The sequence below is a fragment of the Melitaea cinxia genome, chromosome 29 (assembly GCF_905220565.1).
Source record: "Melitaea cinxia chromosome 29, ilMelCinx1.1, whole genome shotgun sequence".
NCBI lineage: Eukaryota > Metazoa > Arthropoda > Insecta > Lepidoptera > Nymphalidae > Melitaea > Melitaea cinxia.
This window is the reverse complement of record NC_059422.1, coordinates 8,999,642-9,016,758: the sequence shown is the minus strand read 5'-3', so window position 1 is coordinate 9,016,758 and position 17,117 is coordinate 8,999,642. Positions and strand designations below refer to the sequence as shown.

Here is a 17,117-nt window from a genome sequence, read left to right as displayed (position 1 = left end):
ATTAAAGCCTAGAGATGAGCGTAGTATCGATAAATTAACTATTATGATAATAATTTTAATATTTTTAGCATAGAAAGGAATTATATGTATTATTTAGTATTTAAATCTGTTTTACAGCATTATGTTGATTATTTTATAATAGCTTAGTCAATAATTAGATAGACTTCAGCAGAAAGTATTATGTTCGTTATATAATATGTCGCGCCAGGCTTCATACGCGAAACATTGGGATTTTAGTAATAATAAGTAATTTTAATGTTATCTTTGTACATTGCTTTATTTTTTTATTTTTTTGCTTAGGGTTTGTCCTCCTGTATAGGCAAGTTATTTTACTCTTTGGGTCTGTCTCACCGGTTGCCGTTAACGCTATTCGAAAGATGACGGTATCCAACGGATAAGTTTATGCTATAATTATTCTGTTCCACCATCGAATTCAACTATGCTTATGGCATATTTCTATTTGCAATTGTAAATCTAAAACTTTTTTAATTGACGTGAAACTGGGGTCCTAATGGCTTATTCTAAATCCTGCTGTTATAGTCTATTCGTAACTTATGTGCAGGATAATTTTTTGCAAGCGGTGAAACGGGCCATATATAAAGTTCATTATACTGTACGCGTAGTATTTTTACGTAAATGGCGAGATTAGTCCGCAGCGGAGCTAGTGGGGCGGCGCGTTGAGTGCGATGGATCAGAGCGGCCGGTCGAGCTGAAGCCTCGGACAGTTCGCTATGATAATGAAAATGCGCTGCTTTATTCACGTTCCAGGTACGTTCTTGTGTGTGTGTGTATTTTATTTATTTTTTAATTGTAGCTCTACTATAATGTTTTTTAAAATTTTAACATATTTTTTAAATGTTTTTAAATAATTTTAAGGATTAAGGATTCAAATATTTTTTAAAAATTTGGTCTTATTTGCGTATTTAACTAATTTAATTAGTAATGAATAGTATGTAGTTACTATTCCTGACGATTATATTTACTTCGATATTTATTGCTGATTTTCTGCTAAATGACTTTTTATTTCAAACCTTTTATTGAGTCCTGTGTTTTTAACTTTACGAAATTGTACATTTCAAACGGCGCGGCGGCGGTGAGACCAGTTTTTTCTCTAAATTTATTTGATCGTGTAGCTTTCATCTGGACAAATCGTTTTCTTTTACATTATGGTACAAATAAACACGTATGCTCTTGACATATTAAAAAAATACTACTAAAGAGGACTTCTGGATATAATTGAACGACTCGCGGCGTCAATCACTTAATATCCAACGTTTATTAGTCCAAGACATACATTTTCGTCGAGTGGAAGTCGGTCGGTATCGAATGGGCCGCAGATGTCAAACGTTTGAGATAATATGAAAGTTGGACTCGCGCCAAACTTGACCTATATGTATAACGCCGAATCAGGACTGAGGAAATGCTGAGACACTCGTGGAAATGTTGAGACGCTTGTGGACTGATGACTTGTAAAATATATTATACAAGAATATTATATTTATAAATGTCGATACAACTTGGTTGATTAATATAAATGCCTCGATCGTATAAACTTTTTGTCTTTCTTCTATGTAGAAAAAAATATGTTTGTCCAGCAGTGGGATGTCACAGGCTAAATATCTTCGTTTGTAGACAGGTTATTTAATAAAATTGGTTAGCTTCAGACTGTAATATCCCACTACTGGGCATAGGCCTTTTTCCCCACGTAGGAGAAGGATCAGAGCCTAATCCACCACGCTGCTTCAAGCGGGTTGATGGATATATTCCTACTATGGGTAACGATCGCTATCAGTTGAAAATTATGTTTATTATTTCTCAAATTTAAAGGACGGATGACGGTATCCAACAGATAAAAGTTTTTGATATATTATTCTTTCTTGGCATCTACTCCACTATATTTATGAGATATTTGTATTGGCAAATATATATTTAAAAGCTGTAGTTATTAATTGAGGAGTAACAGGTCCTACTGCCCTATTCTAACTCCTACTGTTAAACTCTATTCGTAACTTATTTGTAGGATAAACTCTATCCACACCCGGTGAAACCGGCTTTAAAGCATTTTGTTACACAGGTACATTCGTATTCTAATTTTAAATTATTTTTGCTTTTAATTTTACTCTTCTAAAATGAGTAGCACGTGTCCATCCAATACAGGTACATGTGTATTAGTTGTACTTATATCCCAATATTAATTACCTGTATTGGACTCCAGTACTTATTAAAGAGGAGCTTTGACCAGTTATGGTTCAGAAACTGCGAAATAACAGAAAATTATTTTTGTTTCTCATAAAATATGTGCAAACAAACATACTTAAACTTATTACATAAGCGAGTCTTCAATAAAAATAGAAATATCTATTTAATTTTTTTTTAACCACTTACCCATACTTATTAATAGTTCGCATGACGCTGTAACATCTTTTATAGAACAAGTCTACAAAATTGACTTTGTATACACAATGTGTACGTACAAAATTATTTCCCACTGGAAGTTTGTCAGTCTTAGCTAGGAACATTCAGCGATAAACATCACATAATTTGTATTCAAGCATTTCTGCACGTTGAAGATATTTTTTATACTTATAATTAATTTATTCCTTAACAATCAATACATATATAAAAAATGTAAATGTAATGTGTTTGTGCACGATTATCTCATAAACGGGTGTGCTGGAAGAAATCTCTTACAGGGATAAGCACACCCATTATACGTGAGTCTCCATGACAAAATACTGTGTATAATCGTGTACGTATAAAAAATTGTTAAAAAAAAACGGCTTATTTAGATGCAGTTTTAAGTTAAAATTTAGTGTTTGTTTCATGTCAATCGGATCATAAATAAAAAAGTTATGCCAGTTTAAAGAATCACGTTAAACACGTCAATACCCAAAGACGGTGCTTATAATCTAAAATAAACCAAAAGTTATATCGAAAAAATGCCGTCCGAAGTCACTATTCCACGTGGACGAAGTCTCGGACGAAGAAAATGAATGTTTGTCTGTATGCTCTTTATAGAATCGTAAACTATACATTTGATATTGTCATGATCTTCAACAAAGTGTTGTGCATGAGTCCATAAAGGTTTCTGATTTGGTACGACCAAAAAAAAAGCGTAGCAACGCGCGCAGGGTACAGCTAATTATTGTGATAAAATTCTGAAGTTCGAATTAGTGAGACAGTGTACGGAACGTCCGTATACAAACACGTGTTCCTAATTGTGATATATCTAATGACCAGCTGCGCGACGCGGTTTCACCCGCATAATTTCCGATCCTGTGGGAATGTCCGGATAAAAAGTAGCCTATGTGTTATTCTAAATCTCCGGCTATTTACGTACCAAGTTTTATTAAAATCAGTCCAGTAGTTTTTGCGTGAAAGAGCAACAAACATACATACATACATACATATACATACATATAAAACAACCGTTTATTATGTAACAACCGCTTATTATATAACAACCCCTCTGGTGCAGTGGAGTGTGTGGTCGTCTAAAACACCGACGGTTTGCGGGTTCGATTCCCGCTCGGGATGGATATTAGTATTTGTACAAATATTCCTTTCCAGTATGGATGTCTATCCTAGTGGGTCTCCCCACCATGCCTCGGAGAGCACGTTAAGCTGTCGATCTCTGTTTTTATCATAAACACCTGATATCCATCATTTCTCATATTAGATATATGAGACATATGAGCTATGCCCAACAGTGGAGAGTTACAGGCTTAATCGTTTTTAATATGCCAATATGAATTAAAACAAGAAAATGATCCAGTAGCGATATTTCAATATATTAACATCTGCTTATCTCAATAAATTAGGGTTAAAGGTCTAAAATTATATACCAGTGTCTAATGAAGTCAAACAAACATGTTAATACTTGCATCCTCATGATAATTACGATACGCGTTGTGTTCGTGACTACAGTAGACGTCCCCGTTGCTTCACCTGCGTTCGCGTTTATAAAGCCGCGCCCCATCTTAAATACGTAGGGTTATGATTGAGGCATATTATGATATCTTTATTTTCTATATACCTACAAGCTGTGTTCGCGACTACGTCAAAAAATTTAACAAAAAAGTTTTTGTTCAGTTGTAAACTATCTGAGTTATAAAATAAATCAATTTCTAAAATAATATTAGCCTTAACTACTCCTTACTATATCAGATATCTGCTAGTGAAAATCCAGTCAAAACCGGTCCAGCCGTTTCAGAGATTAGCCGGAACAAACAGGCAGACAGAAAAAATTGTAAAAAATGTTATTTTCGTATTTGTACAGTGTCGTGTATACACCCATATGCATTTAGTGAAAAGCGGCTATTTTAATATTACAAACAGACACTCAAATTTTATTTATTGGTATAGATGTATACATATAATATCTCAGTTTTCCTCATGTCAAAAATAATATTCAAAATAAGTTATAGATACACTAGATTAGTACACTAGTTTACACATTTCATTATGGATAAACGAAAGTGTGCATTTACGAACTGTAGTAATGTTGTTTCATAACAAGATTTTATATAGAAATACAATTTAGTGATAAAAAAAGTGACAAAAACATATTCTTCCGTTTCATAATATTACTATAGATATTGGTATTACAATGACACAATTGTTCATCACGCTAAAATACTCATAGATGTGTCCTGTTTAGCAGGAAGTTATATCTGTCTAGTCAAGCGTGTCAGGATGATAACGATAGATGTGTCGGTCTCTTACAGTGTGCACTTCATTTGCCAAACTTTGAGCGCAGTAAGCGAGGATTGCACGATTAGTAACTTTTTTTATATCAATAGATCGGCAAACAAGCGTACGGCTCACCTGATGGTAAGCGATTACCGTAGCTTATAGACGTCTGCCACACCAGAAGCAATACGAGCGCATTGCCAACTTTACTTGCGACCCACTCCAGGAGTTCTGATCGCTTACACACAAGACTACTTGAAAGCAGTATTATTTAGCTGTGATCTTTTGTAAGGTCGAGGTACTTCCCCAGTCGGGCTGCTCCATATTTTAAGCAGGACATATCCTGCTGTGCCGTACCTCGATAATAGTTATACTGAACGAATTGTAACGTATTTTTATTTTCAGTACTTACAGTGTAAAAGTTTTTGAGGTCATAATTGAATCGACATCATTCTTTGCGTCTGAAGCAGAAGGAGATATATTTGTTTGATTTTTTTGTTATATTAAACTACTGAATTTTTTGCATACACGACATTGAAGCAAAAGCTTAAATCGTTTTACGTGTCAACCCATTAATCGACATCAAGCTGCTCCACTTTAAGTCATACTCGTATAGTACAAACAGGCTGTCTTCTGTGTTTTATTCACTACATTGAAATTGAAACCAGCACAAAATTCTTAACATTTCTATATATTCGTAGATATGTAAACATTTACGTTATGTACTGTCTAAGAATATATAATTGGGGATATCTCAACAAAGACATTTATTTTAATTGTAAAAAGGAAAAATGTGCTTATTGCGGATTATTCTGTTCAGAAGTTTCAGTTTTTGATAAAAAAAAAGAATCTTAAAATAATATAGTATAAAACGTCACAATAACTCATAACAACAGAACATTTAAGCCCATAATGTCAAAGTAGACAGAACCACGAGATGTGTCTACCTGAAAATAATTCAGAGCCCACGCCGTGATCGTCTCCTGTAAACAACTGCTGAAACGTAAAACTCATAACAAAATCTCACAAGACACGTAATAAACGAATTTTCGAATAAAAAAAGTTTATGTGATTTTTATGAGTTGAATTATATTTAATTTTTGTGACTTCTTTATAAAATGTATTGAAACTTACAACCTCACTTCTAAGCTCTGTTCAAGGTGGGCGAAAATTTGTGTAAACATTTCTTCCAAGAGAAGCATTTTTCTATGAAAGTTTAGCATATAAATAACACTGCTCTCAAGTATGTTCCTGTGTGAGTTAGTTAGAGAGCTCCTAGGGAGGCTGGGGGTAGGGTTGAAAACCGCTACCATACGTTAAGTGTACCGTATCGTAGTACGTAAAATCCCGAGAAGATTCCTTAAACGCATTCAAAAATTTATTTTAGCTCGAAAAATTATTACTTAACACTCACGTGTTCTATTCGCTAGGACGTTTTGTCTCATCTTTACAATGATTTGGACGCATTATTTATGTGAAATCCTGTAAGCGTGTCTGCTGTACACGAAGCGTCGTAAACAATGATCACACGCTTGCAGCAGAGAAGTTTTACGACGACAGTAAACACGAGCTCTAAACCCTACGTAGAATCCAATAAATTAATTTTATGACAAACGCTCTGTTCCGCTCTCGTTCCGTTTGTACTTAATTATACAAACTGTGAAAAACAGATTTAAAAGAATCTATTTACATCAACGGGAATGGCTATTATTTGAAAGTATTAAAATACACTAAATGACACGTACTAAAATAGACGTAATGAGAATTGGATTGGTCAAGTAAATTGAGTGCCTACCTGGTTAGTATGTGGTCCAGGTAACTTTGGTGCATAGAACTAGTAATAGTTACTCTAATTCGGGATCACTCAAAACAAATCAAAAAAAATTGTAAACCAGTAAATATGTCCATTTTAATCTATGCATGACACAAAAAAATGTAAATCCTGCTATGTTTTGTGTTGTACTCCTCACTCCACTCCACTATACCTCAGTATTCAATCCATTTAAAATTGACAAAAAGCATTGCTCTGTAATATTTAATTCAAGTTTAACAATCATCAACAAGTGAGACAAGCCAATATGAAACCGCATTAATATATTAACGCTAGTTTATTCCACAATCCCGAGCGTCATAACTGTCGGCTAGTGACGTAAGCTTGTTGTCGTAAGATTTATCGACAATATCACTTGCCAAGACTACACGGCCCAGTTTCCGCCGTTAATGAAGTGACGTCGCCTTATTATTGGTGCTAGACGCTGCGGGCAAAGACACAAATCGAACTTACCTCTTGAATTAATTTTGAATCGTACGCAAATCAGGTTTTTTTATGAAAAACTACTACTACTACTAACCCAGAAGCTCTGGTCACCTTACTTAGCACATAAACACGACATTGCTTGAAAGCAGTATTATTTCAATGTGATCTCCTGCAATGTCAAGCTACTTCCCCAGTCGGACTGCCCCAGATTTGGAGCAGTGTTTTTCCTGCTGTGTCCTACCTCAGTTAAGTGACATACAAGGATATACTAAAAATCTCAATATTTTTCATATATTTATATGTGTTATTGTAATTATTTTCAGTTCTCCTCATGTCCTGGATCGGAGTGGAGCAGGTGAAAGCCAACTCGTGCATCCGGACGGGTATGAGACCCGCGCCTAGCTGCCGACTGTTTAGTGTTGTGCGTCGCGGATGTCGATATCGATATTTTTATATTCATTATTTATTATTATTTGTTTTTGCTTCTATTTCGTAACCGATAAAATTATTTTAATTTTGTTATTGTCTAATTGGCCTTAGAAATTTAGTTGCAATTGTAATTTGATATTTTTATTTTGCTTTATTTTTAATTGGAAACGTTATTTTGTTTTTGAATCAAAGATATTTTATCGATATCGATATCACGAACCAGAGTGTTTGTTTGTGTTTGAGTGTCATAGGAATGTGTGTTAAATGTTTAAAGGAATGTACAAATCGTTTGCATGTTGTATTTTTCTCTCTTCTAAATTCCGAACACCGCAGAATTGGTACTTTACAACACTCAAACATGTTTCCTGTGAATAACTGATGTTTACTACAAAAACTTCTTTTAAATTTTAATTAGAATGAATCAGTAGAATGTACTATAATTCATCCAAGTAGAATTTGACATGCTTTTTTAGTTTTTAGTATCACGATATTTTGTTCCAATAACAAAAACATTTAACATCAAACCAAAGCAATAACTTACGTAATTATTTTTCTAAATTACATTAATTGGTATATTCTGTAAATATGTATGATCGTATATTTATCCTGCCCAGTCTACGGTCCACGACTCAGTTATTGACAGGAAGGATCCTTCTTGATAACTATTAGACTCGTAGCGTGTTCTCTTTTCAGTTTTTTTCTTTTTCTTTTCAACTAATTGAAGCATGGATTTTCAGCATTGTGGACACTAAGTCTGAGTCCTCTTGTTCAGGCGGAATGCCAGAGTGAGTATCAACTATGAATAAACGCTAGCTTCACTCGAGCGTATGCGCTGTCGCTGTCGCTTGTAACTTGTCGCTCATTGAACTTTTAATACTCGTAATTAAAGACACTTTTAATAAAACGTTTTAAATTGATATATTTAACTGTATATACTTAATTTGTTATCACAGTCAGACAACTCTGTCTGTGATGTATATAACACAAAAATATAAAATAATCAAAGAACGTTTAGTGTTTTAATTTCAATATTAAAGACTTTAAATCTTATTTACAAGATTCATATTATAAAAAATAGTATTTTTAGTACTTAAATATAATATGTGAGGAAGGAACACGAGTGTTATAAATTTAATGAATGACTTCTTTTCGCTTCTACAACAACCTTTGTACTAATCAATAAATAATAAACAAATATTCTCTCTTCGTCACCGTAGACTGGGTGTTAACAATTAACTTCACTGCTTTCTATGCTATGTTATTAGTAACTTGTACCTGAAAAATTATTACAATACATAATGCCATGCAATATACAACCTATAAGGCTAGGGTTCGACGTGGTGAATTCATTTTGGAATGAAATTCAATGTAGGTGGTACTTCTTTTAAATTTTTCAATTGTTTCACCGAAATATTAATATAACCGGATACTGATTAAAAAAAGTTTGTGCGTCAGCTGCGGGACGCGACCGGAGTTTACTCCTTCAGTATGATTACCGTAATGTTAAAAATTAAAACTCTAAAATTAAGACATAAATTTACACTTGCTATTCGTATCTTGTTTCATACCATTCCAATCCTCATTTATTTTTTTATATTTTTATAACATCTTTAAGAGTGAGAGGATAAATTAAGTTACAATTCTTCATTATACTAATAATAAAGTGTATCCAGATTGTTTAGTAACAATCTTTTAACTTCCAACCCAGGCGTGTACAAAGTGCAACAATGTTATATCATTTACATAAAACTATGGAAGGAATACTACAGCGGAATTTACCATCTTGGAGCTTGAGTCTCCCTGCGGAATACTAACAATTGCATCACAACATATTTATAACTAATGTTATGTATATTCACGAGAATATCGATTGTTTTGATATAAATAGTATAAACACGAGAATAAATAACTAAATTGTAACTCCAAGTTTCCGAGCGCATAAAGTAAATGTCTACTTTTTGGTATTCGCATGTATAATAAAATCGCACGAGCGGTTTTAGAATTGTCTCAAGATAAATTTAAAGTGTTTATTAAAAATACATTAATAGATAAAGCGTATTATTCAGTGCAGGATTACATAATTGATAAAGATACCATACGGTAAGTCCACGTGACCAAGTGACGCTGTATTTCATGCAAGATATTATTAATTTTATACTAAAACACAGTTTATATATTACTTTCAAAAGAGTAACTGCGAGGTTTCTTCCCGATTATTCACTACATAATCTACATTCTGACTCGGTTGTAGCTTCACTTTTCAAAATTAATCATTAATAATGTTTATTGTATATCTTAAGATTCATCAGACAAATCCCTGAATGTTAAATTTGTCAATTAAAGTTGGTCTTAAATTCGTTTATTATAAATACAAAAATAAATATTAAAATACCCTAATGTCTAAGTTTTTAATCTTTCATCAACAATAATATTCAGATTTATGAGTGTCCCCATGGCCGAAATATTGGTACTGAGTTATTTGTACAAGCACGGTAATTATCCTCTTTTATATCTGAACAATACTAAAACTTTACTGCATTCGTCACGAGCTAGGAGAGAGGGAACTTCAAACAACAGTGTATTTCAGTCCCTTGATAGCGAAATACAAATACATCAAGGGTAACGTAATATTACCGCTGTGTTGTTAATTAAAAGTAAAAACAAGATATAAAACAAAATTATACGTCAATTCTTAGTTGTCAACAAAGAAAAAAATCCGTGATATACGATTGGAAAAAAACTATTAACATAGAGTCGTAGAGAATCGTCGACAAGGGCAAATAAATGTGTATGAAGTGTGAACCGGAATTAAAAGGCAAATATAATGTTATTTCAAATCGACTTCAAGAACTTTACTACAAAGAAACATTATTTCTATACAAATTTCCACGTTCTTAGAAAGACGTTCGCTTGTTTAAAAATAACAAGAAAAGGTTTCCCTTGTAGTTACTATACGAGTATCGGCGAGCGGTCGACCGCGAGAGCCACTTGCGTCGAGAACAGTTTGACACTTGCGGCTTATCGACATAATGGGCTCACGATGACGTTACATCACTAAAGCCTATTATTGAGTTTGTTTTGAAGCTAAGTAGCGGCGATTTAAATGAGGAATATTTTATTGTGTTTATTTAATGTAATTTGTTTTGTTTACTTTTTTATTTATCGTAATTGGTGTTGCACACGTGATTAAAGCAAACGTTTGGAAAGATTTAATCATTTACGTACAAACTTTTACATAATACATGTGCGATGAAATTAGTACACAAATAGAGATCCAGACAAATATATAGGTTATTTCTTAGTCAAATAATTTTACGAGACCGGAAGTTACGTAGATAAAATTGTAGAGAAATATTTAATATTATTTTGAAATAATAACTTTTGGGTTTTTTGACGGAACTCAGGCAGAGGCTACAATTCTAATCCGGTTGAAATCTCCCGTTCTAAATTGACGATTTAAGAATTAGATAACCGACGGATGTAAAGTTTACGCATATTGTCACTAGCTTACACAGACAGACACTTTTTATGATTTACCCGGAAAATGAGATATTAACGATGGTGTTCTTTGGATGATCAACTCGTGCCATTGAATTTTGTGCATTCATGACCATGGCGCCCGCAATATGTTCGTAAATAAAAGCTTAAAATCGTACTTTCTAGAAAGAAAAGCGCCCGGTTTATAATATTACCTAAGGTCATACGAAAGAAATAATTTACAGTAACTTAGCGTTGGTAAAGAAACGAGCCCTGCAATATATTTAATTAATTGTTCTATAAATAAGTATGAATAATAACTGTAAGTACAACGCCGCTCGCGTGACTAGGTCACCTAGGTCTCGCCCGCTGCGAATCTTGAAAGAAATCTGGCACAAAGGCCGAGCCGTGATTAACTGCTACATACCTACGTGTAACTACAGACGAACGAAATTCTACCGTGCTTAAAAAAAGTAATAAAAGTTTTTCATTGGTTTTGTAATTTTTTTAATAATTTAATATCAATAAACATACTTGATTAAAAATATATTCATATTATAATACTTACCATATATTTAGTTGAAAGAAATCCAAAACTTTAAGCTGAATTTTCTTTGAATTGGTTATTTATACTTACCTAAGCACGGTGACGTAGGTACATATACAAATGTTATAATTCCGGAAGTCTCATTGTATGCACTAGCTGCACCTCGCGATTTCGCGGTCATAGTTTTCTATTTCGTAAGAATGTTGGATCAAAATTATCCTATAAGTTGTTGTGGACATCCAGGTGTTATCTACGTACCAATTTTCATTACAAGCAGTCTAGTTATTTCGTGTAAAAGAGTAACAAACATCCATCACTTCGTCCTCAGAAACTTACGCATTTGTAATATTAGTACTACTACCAATGTTGTTTACTAGTACCTATGTCTAAATTACGTAGGTGGATACCACAAATTTATTTATTTAGAGTTCTTTGACAAATAAGTGATCTAATGACCGTGGCCAAAGTTGCTCAAAATATTGCGACCAACAAACTTGGTAAATATCCCGTTTTTAACCGTCTTCCAAAAAAGGAGGAGGTTCTCAATTCACCTGTTTTTTTTTATGTATGTTACATCAGAACTTTTGACCGCGTGGACCGATTTCGACAATTTTTTTTTTAATCGAAAGGTGGTGTGTGTCAATTGGTCCCATTTAAATTTATTTGAGATCTAGCAACTAATTTTCGAGTTATATCTAATAATGCGTTTTTACTTGACGCTTTTTTCGTCGACCTACGTTGTATTATACCGCATAACTTTCTACTGGATATACCGATTTTGATAATTCTTTTTTTGTTGGAAAGAAGATATCCCAAGTTTAGTACCATGATAAGGAAACCAGGATCTGATGATGGGATCCTAGATAAATCGAGGGAAACTCTTGAAAATCCGCAATAACTTTTTACTAGGTGTACCGATTTTGATAATTCTTTTTTTGTTGGAAAGAAGATATCCCTAGTTTAGTAGCGTGATAAGGAAACCAGGATCTGGTGATGGGATCCCAGAGAAATCGAGGGAACTTCTTGAAAATCCGCAATAACTTTTTATTAGGTGTACCGATTTTAATGATTTTTAATCGAAAGCCGATGTTTATCATGTGGTCACATTTAAATTTCATCGAAATCTGATAACTACTTTTTGAGTAATCTTTGATAATGCGTTGTTACTTGACTATTTTTTCGTCGATCTACGTTGTATTACTCGTCGATGTAATTGAAGTCGGTTTTTTTTTCGTTTGCGAGCAAACACAATTATTGTTTTGTGGTTAACTCGCGTCGCATTCGCATTCAGCGTGTAACATCCTACTACTGTGCATAGGTCTCTTTCTCCATGTAGGAGAAAGTGGTTGACTAATTTGAGCTCAATTACAATTTAACAAATCTTACAATCTAGTATTGGTTGTTAACGGTACTGCAACATACTAGCTTTCTGCGTGCGGTTTCGACCGCGTAGACTATACGATTTTGGCTGCTCCATTTCCACCCTTTTAAATATGTCAGTCATATATTATTTTTCTCCTCGTAAAAGAATTTTTAATAACTAATTGTGCTTGTCCACAAACCCGAAAAATCATTGATCACAAAAATCGATACAACAAGTTATAAGTTATGACGTACACAAAAAAAAAATTTAGAGATTCAGTTTTGTCGGAGTTAGTAATTTTTTTTATTTTTTTATAACTAGATTAATCAATTCAACAAAACTGCTATGTATTTGTTATATCAACGTAAACGTAAAATACCTTAATTTTGAAACTTTATAAATGGCGCTTAAAAGCTTTCGCTCCAACAAGGCTTGTACGCTGCACTAGATTGAGCTTCTGACTAGCAAACATTGCCTTCATGAAACTGGATGCGTATTTAAAATTGCATTTAATAGCAAAATGATGCACAGTTCTGTCAGTGTTTGTTTATGTGCGTTGTAAATAATATATCTCTGGTGTAGCTCCATGTGGGCGTGTTCTTGTCAATATGGCGCTTTGATCAGCGTGTCAGTTACGCATCATCAGTCGTTCGAGCAACACGTATTTGACTATTTATACGAGATTTACTAGCTTTACTAATTTTTAATTTACCAACAATTATATCTATAATGAAACGCCGCTTATGTGATTCGAACAGAACTAAACTTATATTTTAACACTTAGCTGCAACCTGCTAATAGATGGCGTTCCTGGTACATTAATTGCATATAAATTTAATTCATGGCGCAGACTGAGATACAATATATTATAGCACAACAACAACTATACAAGCTACACGCACACATTGCACCATACACTAAATTTATTTAAATCTATACTATTACTATAAATATAAGGCTTTAATCCAGCATCATTACGAAACGTAAGTAGTATGCTTTTGATATTCATAGAATACGCACCTTGTTTGAAAAAGGCCGTAGTACGTAAGAAAAGGTAATAAGACAGGATCACACCGCTTTACTAGTTGTGATTGGCACTCAAAACATGCTTTAACGCGAGTTTTAGGCATATAACCCAGCATACTGAATAAATTATGACTATTTGAATCGACGCAGAATTGTACTCGTGATGTCAATTCAAGGTGTAAAGTTTCGACGGTAATTTCTCGTAATGTAACGTGGTAAAAGCAACATTACAAAGCTAGCAATCGACCACCTATGCATCATTATCAAACTCTATAATGTGAGATAGCGTAATCAAATCTTTCTTCATCTTTTAAACTTAAATTTATTTTTTGTACATTAACAAGAGTTATTCAGTAAAATTGCGACTGTCATCTACCATAAATATAATAAGAACATCAATTTTAACACATAAGAACCATTAATTTTATGTGCTTGAGGAGAGAATTGGATCATTAAAACCGTTTAAAGGTATAGAATAAAATATAAATTTTGACGCCATTTTTTCGTATGGTCCTCATATGCCTATTATGCTGAGTTATGTGTGAATAAGACAAATATTAAAAATATTACGATACACATAAAATTTTAATCTCAGTTATAAATTATTATTGTCAGCATTATAAATTTTTCAGTTATAAATTATTATTGTCAGCATTATAAATTTTTTAACAGTTCACAAAAATATCATCAGTTTCCTCGTACACTGTTGTAGAACAATGACGAATCTGAAACAGAAATGCAAACTATCGACAGACGATGTCGATAACATTAATTATTTACTGTAAAGAAAATCATTATTTTAACGACGAATATTTTACCAAATTTCTAGACAGCACCTCTCTAGCAAACATGTCATTTGCTAGTACTTACTAAATTTGAGTCCTTTAAACTTATTTGCAACATCATATTGCATTTTTCTATGACGATATACATCACAATGTTTTTTTTTTCATACAAGAGATGTTACTTAACACATCGTTTTAAACATACTAAAACAACGTGATTATAAATCGTTTAACACCGCCATTGTTCTACAACTATCAGCCTCACACTAGCCCAGTGACAAGTGGGCAGTGGCGAGGTAACCTCGGGTGTGTGTAGCGCGCGCGATCTACTGCTACGAGTGCGACAGCTGGACGGACGCACGCTGCAAGGACCCGTTCAACTACACGGCGCTCCCCCGCGACCAGCCGCCGCTGCAAACCTGCAACGGCTGCTGCGTCAAGATGGTGCGCTACTCCAAGAGCCGTGAGTGTTCGCTTATTACTGTCGACATACCACGTATTTGTTCGCGTTAGATACGTTCAAATACACGGCGCTCCCCCGCGACCAGCCGCCGCTGCAGACCTGCAACGGCTGCTGCGTCAAGATGGTGCGCTACTCCAAGAGCCGTGAGTGTTCGCTTCTTACTGTCGACATACTACGTATTTGTTCGTGTTCGATACGTTCAACTACACGGCGCTCCCCCGCGACCAGCCGCCGCTGCAGACCTGCAACGGCTGCTGCGTCAAGATGGTGCGCTACTCCAAGAGCCGTGAGTGTTCGCTTCTTACTGTCGACATACTACGTATTTGTTCGTGTTCGATACGTTCAACTACACGGCGCTCCCCCGCGACCAGCCGCCGCTGCAGACCTGCAACGGCTGCTGCGTCAAGATGGTGCGCTACTCCAAGAGCCGTGAGTGTTCGCTTATTACTGTCGACATACTAGGTATTTGTTCGTGTTCGATACGTTCAACTACACGGCGCTCCCCCGCGACCAGCCGCCGCTGCAGACCTGCAACGGCTGCTGCGTCAAGATGGTGCGCTACTCCAAGAGCCGTGAGTGTTCGCTTATTACTGTCGACATACTAGGTATTTGTTCGTGTTCGATACGTTCAACTACACGGCGCTCCCCCGCGACCAGCCGCCGCTGCAGACCTGCAACGGCTGCTGCGTCAAGATGGTGCGCTACTCCAAGAGCCGTGAGTGTTCGCTTATTACTGTCGACATACTACGTAGTTGTTCGTGTTCGATACGTTCAACTACACGGCGCTCCCCCGCGACCAGCCGCCGCTGCAGACCTGCAACGGCTGCTGCGTCAAGATGGTGCGCTACTCCAAGAGCCGTGAGTATTCGCTTCTTACTGTCTACATACTAGGTATTCAGCTACCGGCGCTCAGCATTACAAATGCTGTTTGTTGGAAAGCTCACGCCGAGAACGTTTGTCCGCAGCGTACGAGGTGGTCCGCCGCACTTGCACGTCGCAGCTCCAGATCAACCTGTTCATGGTGGACCACGTGTGCATGATGGAAAGTACGGGCACCGGTCACATGTGTTTCTGCGAGGAGGACATGTGCAACGCCGCCTCGCGCCTGTCCGCCGCGCTGGCTGTCACGCTCTCTCTGCTGGCATGTGCATGCAGGTGAAGTAGGAGACACGCAGCACCCGCTCTTTGATTCTCTTCGTCCAGCCGTAGCTAGTAGTTCTCGAGGTGCTTAGTTTTCACAGCCGTATTCGAGTTAGAGGATGCGTTTGTCTAAATTTTCTTGTAACATTCCATATGATAGATTACTTCATCTAGTTCATTTGCTCGATGTGGGCGTATCCGGTGTGGCCAAAGTGTTTTCTTAAAGATGAACAGACTGATAGAGTGGACTGAAAGAGATACTGGTTCCGATGGATTTGTCTTGCAATAATTATTTTTTCCTGAGAGGAAACAGTTTTGCTCATCTAAATCAGCAAAGTTTTGGCAACGCCGAGGAACGTCTCTCGAGGAAACCAAACAATCATGTGAATGAGACCATACTTTTTAATAAAATACACGAAAATAAATATTGTAACAATAAAACCACATCATCAATCATGTGAAAACTAAACCCTTAAATTATTTTCATCTAACTTTCCAATATTACGCTAATATTAAAGACGACTATAACTATTGTACGATAAATAATAAATCTTAGTTAATTCTACGAATATTTCTCGCTCGTAGCGTGTACATAGTGCTGTCAAACGACGTGATTGTTGTATCGATGGCGATACTTCGCGACGCTTCTGACTTCCCGGTCCAATCTTTAGACCAAATTGAATTTGCTCATAGACGCACTCTATAGACGTGGCGCACTGTTAGGTAGAATTTAATGAATACAGCGAAGCGACAAGGTAGCGCGGTAGTGAACTACCGCGGGCGACGGGTAGGTTAGGTCTCAAATTAGTTTCAAAGGTGATATAGTAATTATGAATTTCGTCGTAATACGTGATGATGTCGTGATTTATTAGATTTCGGTGTAGAACTTATACGACGCGGGGGGAATGTATTCAATTGCAGTATCTCTTGGAAGATCT

General features: G+C 35.5%; 1 protein-coding gene across 1 annotated transcript; it reads left to right on the top strand.

Annotated features, from left to right (window-relative positions):
- Positions 1-679: 679 nt before the first annotated feature.
- LOC123667934 (protein quiver) lies at positions 680-16,671 on the top strand. Its single transcript, XM_045601764.1, has 5 exons — positions 680-768; positions 7,273-7,332; positions 8,116-8,163; positions 14,893-15,039; positions 16,005-16,671. Exons 1-5 carry the CDS (start codon positions 732-734, stop codon positions 16,196-16,198), a joined length of 486 nt encoding a protein of 161 aa, XP_045457720.1. The 5' UTR covers positions 680-731; the 3' UTR covers positions 16,199-16,671.
- Positions 16,672-17,117: the final 446 nt, after the last annotated feature.

Coding starts and splice junctions, on each gene's coding strand:
- LOC123667934 (XM_045601764.1), top strand. CDS start 732: ATGATAATGAAAATGCGCTGCTTTATTCACGTTCCAG. Junction 8,164..14,892: donor TGTTCAGGCGGAATGCCAGA/GTGAGTATCAAC, acceptor GGGTGTGTGTAG/CGCGCGCGATCTACTGCTAC. Junction 15,040..16,004: donor GGTGCGCTACTCCAAGAGCC/GTGAGTGTTCGC, acceptor GTTTGTCCGCAG/CGTACGAGGTGGTCCGCCGC.